We start from the raw sequence: 5,924 nt of genomic DNA, 5'->3' as shown, positions 1-5,924 counted from the left end.
TTATAGATTAAGGGTGACTGAAGTTATTTCTTAGTACCATAAATCAGAAAGAGAATCATTTTTAGCCATTTGTATCACGATATTTTATAATTTTTAAATTTTAATAATTAATAATTTTTTTATTTTTTATTTTTAATAATGTTTTATAGGTTTGTTTTATTTTTATTTTTAGTAATTTAATTTTTATTTTAATATATATTTTTAATTTTTTTAAATACTTTTATTTTTTAAAATTTAAAATATTTTTTCCTAAAAAAATTAAATAAGCTCTTGAAATAAAAAATCAATTTGACCATCGAACTCGATAAAAAAACTAATTTAAATCATGTCTTACGTCATTATTCATCGTGGATAGTCAATGTTAGCATCATGGATCATCACGTCAACAATATGTACTGTCATATTAACATCATAACAATCAACGTTTGATTTAGTCAAAGAGTCAAATTTGATTTTTTTTTCTTACTTTAATAGTTACATTGTGTGATTTTTTTTAAAAAATCACATGAATCTTTAAGAAAAATTCAAGGGCTTCTGATACAATTAAGTCTAATAATAATAATAATAATAATAATTCATTCAATCCAAAAACTCTCAAGAATGGACATTAGAAATGTCAATGGACGTCATTATGGCCCAACAACAGTTGTTGCAAACAGGCCCAAGGAATGTTGGGTTTGGTTCAGAAATTCCTTTTTTAGGCTCATTAAATTCATCTGCTACATTACCTTACATAATAGCACAACTAATTATTTAGTCAAATCTTTTAAAAGAATACTTTGGAATACTTCTTTATTACATTCTTTTTTTTCCTGAATAATTCAATCTAAATCTAACTTTTATGAATTATTCATACCAGAATAAGAATAAATATATATATAAAAAAAGGCAATTCTTCGACGCAAATGCAGGCAGGCACCAACACAATTATTTTTACAATATAAATACATTTTAATCATTAAAAAATATTATAAAAACAGAGGAACGGGCGTCTGCTCCATCAACGGCAAAGTCTATCGGAGGAAGAAACGAAGCCTAATCATTTTGTTCTTCACCAGAATCAGCCTATATTTATGAGGGTTTGGGGTGAAAGGAAAGAGAAAAACACATAGAAGAAATAGTTGCCAATGCCCCTTTTGATTGCTTTACTTTTTGAGGTTTAGAGCCATGGCCGACGATCTGTGTTTCTTCTTCAGCAAGGTTAGTGTCTTTTTTTCTCCATTTGGGTATGTTTAGCTGCTTACGTTGTCGTCATATAGAGTGATATTGAAGATTCTTTTATTAATTCTTTTCTATATATTTAGTGTCATGTGAAATATACTTTATTTGGTTTTCTGTACAACGATAATTCTTTTTTGTATTAAAACACGCATGATTTTAAGGGGGTTTGTTTCCCTTTTATCGCTTCTTTAAGATACAAGCAACACCCAGATTTCATTTTCATGAAAGATGTGTGTTCTATCCTTGTAGTTTCGATGTTGATGTTTTTTTCTCCTCTCACGTGAAACGTGATTAATCAATTAATTAATGTTCAACTTTGATTAAACTAGTGAAACTAATGTCTTGTTCAGCACACAGCTGAGATTTTCTAGCTAAATTAGATCAGGGTTTAATGCTACAGCAATGGCAATACCAATACCGTATCTTTCCAAGAGCCTCATTGAATGGATTATCATCAGTGAGGAAATGATAAGTTTTCTTTGGTTTTTTAATTACCGGGTAATTCGTTAAATTTCAGGATTCTTTCATCCTAAAGTTGCCAAAGAAGTCTCCGTTGGTGTTGAGGATGGTTGTATTGTTGTTTGTAATGGTTTGTGGTGTGTATATATGCTCAATTTGTTTGAAGCAAATTAGCACCAGCAGGACGTCTGAGTTTTTGAACATTGGAGTGATCCAAAAGCCGTGTCCAGAACCTAATATCGAGCCGTGGGAAATTCCTTACGTGCACCATCCGAACCCCAAAACTTTTAGCAGGTTTGAAGCTGATTTTATTGCTCCTGAGATTTGTTTTTTTTTTGTTTTTTTGTTATACGACTTAATAATGGGCTTTCTTGTGTGTGATTAGGGCTGAGTGTGCGTGCAATCCTGTCCGATATTTTGCCATTATGTCTATGCAGAGATCTGGGAGTGGATGGTTTGAAACGTTATTAAACAATCATACTAACATAAGCTCGAATGGGGAGATATTCTCGGTCAAAGTTAGGAGGACTAATGTGTCGACAATATTTGAGACTTTGGACAGAGTTTATAACTTGGACTGGTTGAGCAGTGCCTCGAAAAATGAGTGCACAGCTGCAGTTGGCTTGAAGTGGATGCTTAATCAGGTGTGCTTTTCATGGCTGAAACTTAGCTTCTAAAGTTCAGTCGCAATTTGCTAACATTGTTATAGCAGAAATCTGTGGCCTTATTGAAATATCTTTACATTCTTTACCTCAATGGTTTTTGAACAGGAATTAACCTTTTAAACTAAAAAATGGTTTACTGTATTGGTTATCCGAAGATGTATTTATAACAATTAGATTCATATTAGGAATGGCTAATATAGTGGGTTGAAGCAAACTCTACAATCAGTGTATTAAGCATGAAGCAGAAGACACCCAAAACATCCTTTATAGTTATAGTTACACCTGTGCTTATAGTATTAGTCTTCGAGTGACTGCAACTTTTTGAACTCAATAGTTTCTAGAGCATTGTCTTGAATTGGTCATCTCTTTCTGTGTTTCATTTTCTTTTTTCTTATTCGAATTTATCCACAATCTTTGTTTCTAGCTCTAGTTTTTTGCAATTCTCTTAGCATTCAGTTGTGTTTGCCCTGCAATTAGAAACACAGTCCCTGTTGCTCCCCAAAAGTATGACCATCCTAGCTTGTTTTACCAAAAAAAGAAAAGAAAAAAAAAAGACATTCATCCTATTCGTTTTGTTATTATTCCAAAATACCACCATTCATATATATTCTTAATCCAGCCAATGGCTTTCTGTATAACTACCACTAATTGGAGCCTTATTTGCATCTAGACACACCTTTTTACTTGGGCAGCATGGTGCGGTGTTCTTGCATTATAATTATCAGATACCATATAGTATTTCACATCTGAGAATAATTTAGGGAATAATTCTTAAGTGCCTCGTTAAAGAGGGAATAGCTGTTGCATAAGTTCTTCGTACTTTTTGGTTTTATTCATTTTCTAATGAGAAGCACAATTGTTGGTAAATATTCATCATTATATTGATGGGGAGCAACTATAAAATTTGGTAACCTTGAATGAATGCGATGGAGACATTAGCAAAATCATGTAAGGAAAACAGGAGAAAGTTTCTATACAATTTAACACAGGAAAGAAGAGATGGCAGGTTATGCAATTCTGAAGGAGTCAGATAATTGAAATCCGTGCTGGCCTGCTGGGAAGTTGAGAAAATGTGTATCAAAAGGAGATTATCCCCCTTATTCGATGTGCTGGGGACCCGAGAAAATGTATTCAATGTTCTTAGTAAAGTCGTATTTCTTTTTTGAGCCTTTGAAATAGCAACTTCTTCATGACTTGAGAACAATTGCACTGATGAAAATATTCATTAATGAAACAGTTTTCGTTGTGTTAAGAACAATATAAAGATGGTATTTTATGAACAGACGTTGTTCTTGGTATTGAATTCATAATTTAAATTTGTGATTATGCTCGTCTCTAATGTGTTCATGGTCATAATCCTTTACTGCAGGGACTGATGCAGCACCATAAACAAATAGTGGAATACTTTAATACTCGGGGTGTTTCTGCTATTTTTCTCTTTCGAAGGAATCTTTTGCGGAGGATGATTTCAATACTAGCAAATTCTTATGATCGGGATGCTAAGCTACTGAATGGAACCCACAAGTCTCATGTTCATTCGCCACATGAGGTTTTCATCCCCCTGTTTGTCTTTCTCTGTCACTCTCACGCGCCTAACTAAAACTCTTACATAATGATTTTCAGGCTGAGATACTTGCTAGTTACAAGCCTGTAATCAATGCAACATTGCTCATCCCAAATATAAGGCAGGTTGAAGAGACAACTAAAAAAGCTTTGGAGTACTTCAAAAGCATCCGGCATATCATACTTTACTACGAGGATGTAGTTAAGAACCGCACTGTAAGAAAACAAATACCAGAAAAAAAGTTGAGATATTTTTCTTGGTGAATATTGATCCAATCCAGGGTTATTAAGCGAATCATTTTCTGTCACTTGTGTAGAAATTAGATGAGGTTCAAGAATTCCTAAAGGTTCCAAAGATGGAGTTAAGGAGTCGACAGGTAAAGATACACAAGGGATCGTTATCGAATCACATCCAGAACTGGAACGATGTAGAGAAAGCACTCAACGGAACACATTACGAAAGTTACCTATATGGAGATTACAGGAGGTAAAACATCAGCATGATGTACATTCTATTCTTGACCCTTTTTTCCCTCTCTTTTTCGGTTTCAATCTCGAAATGACAGGAGCCAACAGGGGGGTTCTTGGAATTTTGGCCATATTGTTTCAACTTTGCTTCACACGGACTATTCTATTCATTCTTTGCCCTCTCAACACATCAACTCTGCTGTATGTTTTCAATCAAAGGGGAAAAAAAGTGCCTTTATTCTTGCAATGTATATGTTGATAATGCTATCTGTTATTTGTTTAGAGTATTATCCATTATGGATTTGGTAAACAAATAAGAATTTGGAAACACGTAATAAACGCCCTGACATTCAATTTTCAGCCTCTTGGGGGATTGGGCAAAAGCCACACTTTATTTTTAGCACACCACATCTCTCCTTTTTGACCACCAAACCTTTACAATTTCCAGACGCCATTTTCACTAAAATATTTACGTCGGTAAATTATGATTATAATATGCTCAACTACTTTAAAAGGGATTGGTTGCTCCAATAATGGTCAAACTAAGGTTAACAAACTATATATGAATTAGAACATAAAGAAATTAACAAATCCATGCCCATTACTCCGAACCTGACTTTGTTTCATTGCTTTATTGAAAATTATTAAGTTTGATTATATAATTGCAAGTGGTGCATTCATCCCTCTCTAAATTCTGTTACTTAAACTCATCATTACTTTTTTTATTATAAGTAAATAAAAAGTATAACAGATCTATTAGGACGGCTTGACACCGGCTCCAATTATTGTTTTGCTCCACTTGTTTTATTTTAATTTAATATTATTTGATCTCTTATTAGTCAGTTCAGTTCAATTCAATCAATTAATACTTAATGGTTTATATTTTAATTTGATATTATTTGAGCTCTATTTTTATAATATTATTAATTTAATTTAATTAATTAAATATTTTATGAATTTATTCTGTGACTTTAGTAGTTAAAAAAATGTTATTCTCTCTAAAAATTCTAAGTTTGAGCAACTGTATGTGTAGCATGTGTGTGTATTGTCAATAATTAAAAAATATTTTAAACATATTTTACCTTACGATCACTCTAAACTATTAAAAAAACTAAGTAATTTATGGATGATACTAATATTATGATGATAATGTTGATTTTTTTTTAAATGCCTTATTGACATAATTTGTTTTATGTCGGAATATTTTCTTTTAAAAAGTTGATTTTTTTTAAATGCTATTGACATAATTTGTTTTATGTCGAAATATTTTCTTTTAAAAAATTGCATTAATATTTTGTTGAAATGGGCAACACTTGGTTACTATTCCATCTAGCTAATGGCATTATGAAAAAGACATTATAAAAGTAAGATACATATATCAATCATTCTACGAGGACCAAAATCAAAATTTAACCAAAAAAGAAAGAAAACGCAAGCAACAACCAACGTTATAGCCGAGTTGTTTCACCCCACGAACTCAGATCCACGGCTCCCTTTATAAACTTACGTTTCTTGAGACAATAGTTTCTATCTTTCCGCTTGTTTTTC

General features: G+C 32.2%; 1 protein-coding gene across 1 annotated transcript; it reads left to right on the top strand.

Annotated features, from left to right (window-relative positions):
* The first annotated feature begins 1,041 nt into the window (after positions 1–1,041).
* LOC120179276 lies at positions 1,042–4,736 on the top strand. Its single transcript, XM_039184912.1, has 6 exons — positions 1,042–1,200; positions 1,739–1,974; positions 2,066–2,324; positions 3,715–3,894; positions 3,969–4,124; positions 4,226–4,736. The coding sequence occupies exons 1-6, from the start codon at positions 1,168–1,170 to the stop codon at positions 4,397–4,399; spliced, it is 1,038 nt and encodes a 345-aa protein (XP_039040843.1). The 5' UTR covers positions 1,042–1,167; the 3' UTR covers positions 4,400–4,736.
* The last annotated feature ends 1,188 nt before the right edge of the window (positions 4,737–5,924 follow it).

This window comes from Hibiscus syriacus, unplaced genomic scaffold, assembly GCF_006381635.1.
Source record: "Hibiscus syriacus cultivar Baekdansim isolate YM2019G1 unplaced genomic scaffold, ASM638163v2 tig00112411_pilon, whole genome shotgun sequence".
NCBI classification, from domain to species: domain Eukaryota; kingdom Viridiplantae; phylum Streptophyta; class Magnoliopsida; order Malvales; family Malvaceae; genus Hibiscus; species Hibiscus syriacus.
Note: the sequence above shows the minus strand (reverse complement) of the source record. Positions and strands in the feature narration are given on the sequence as shown.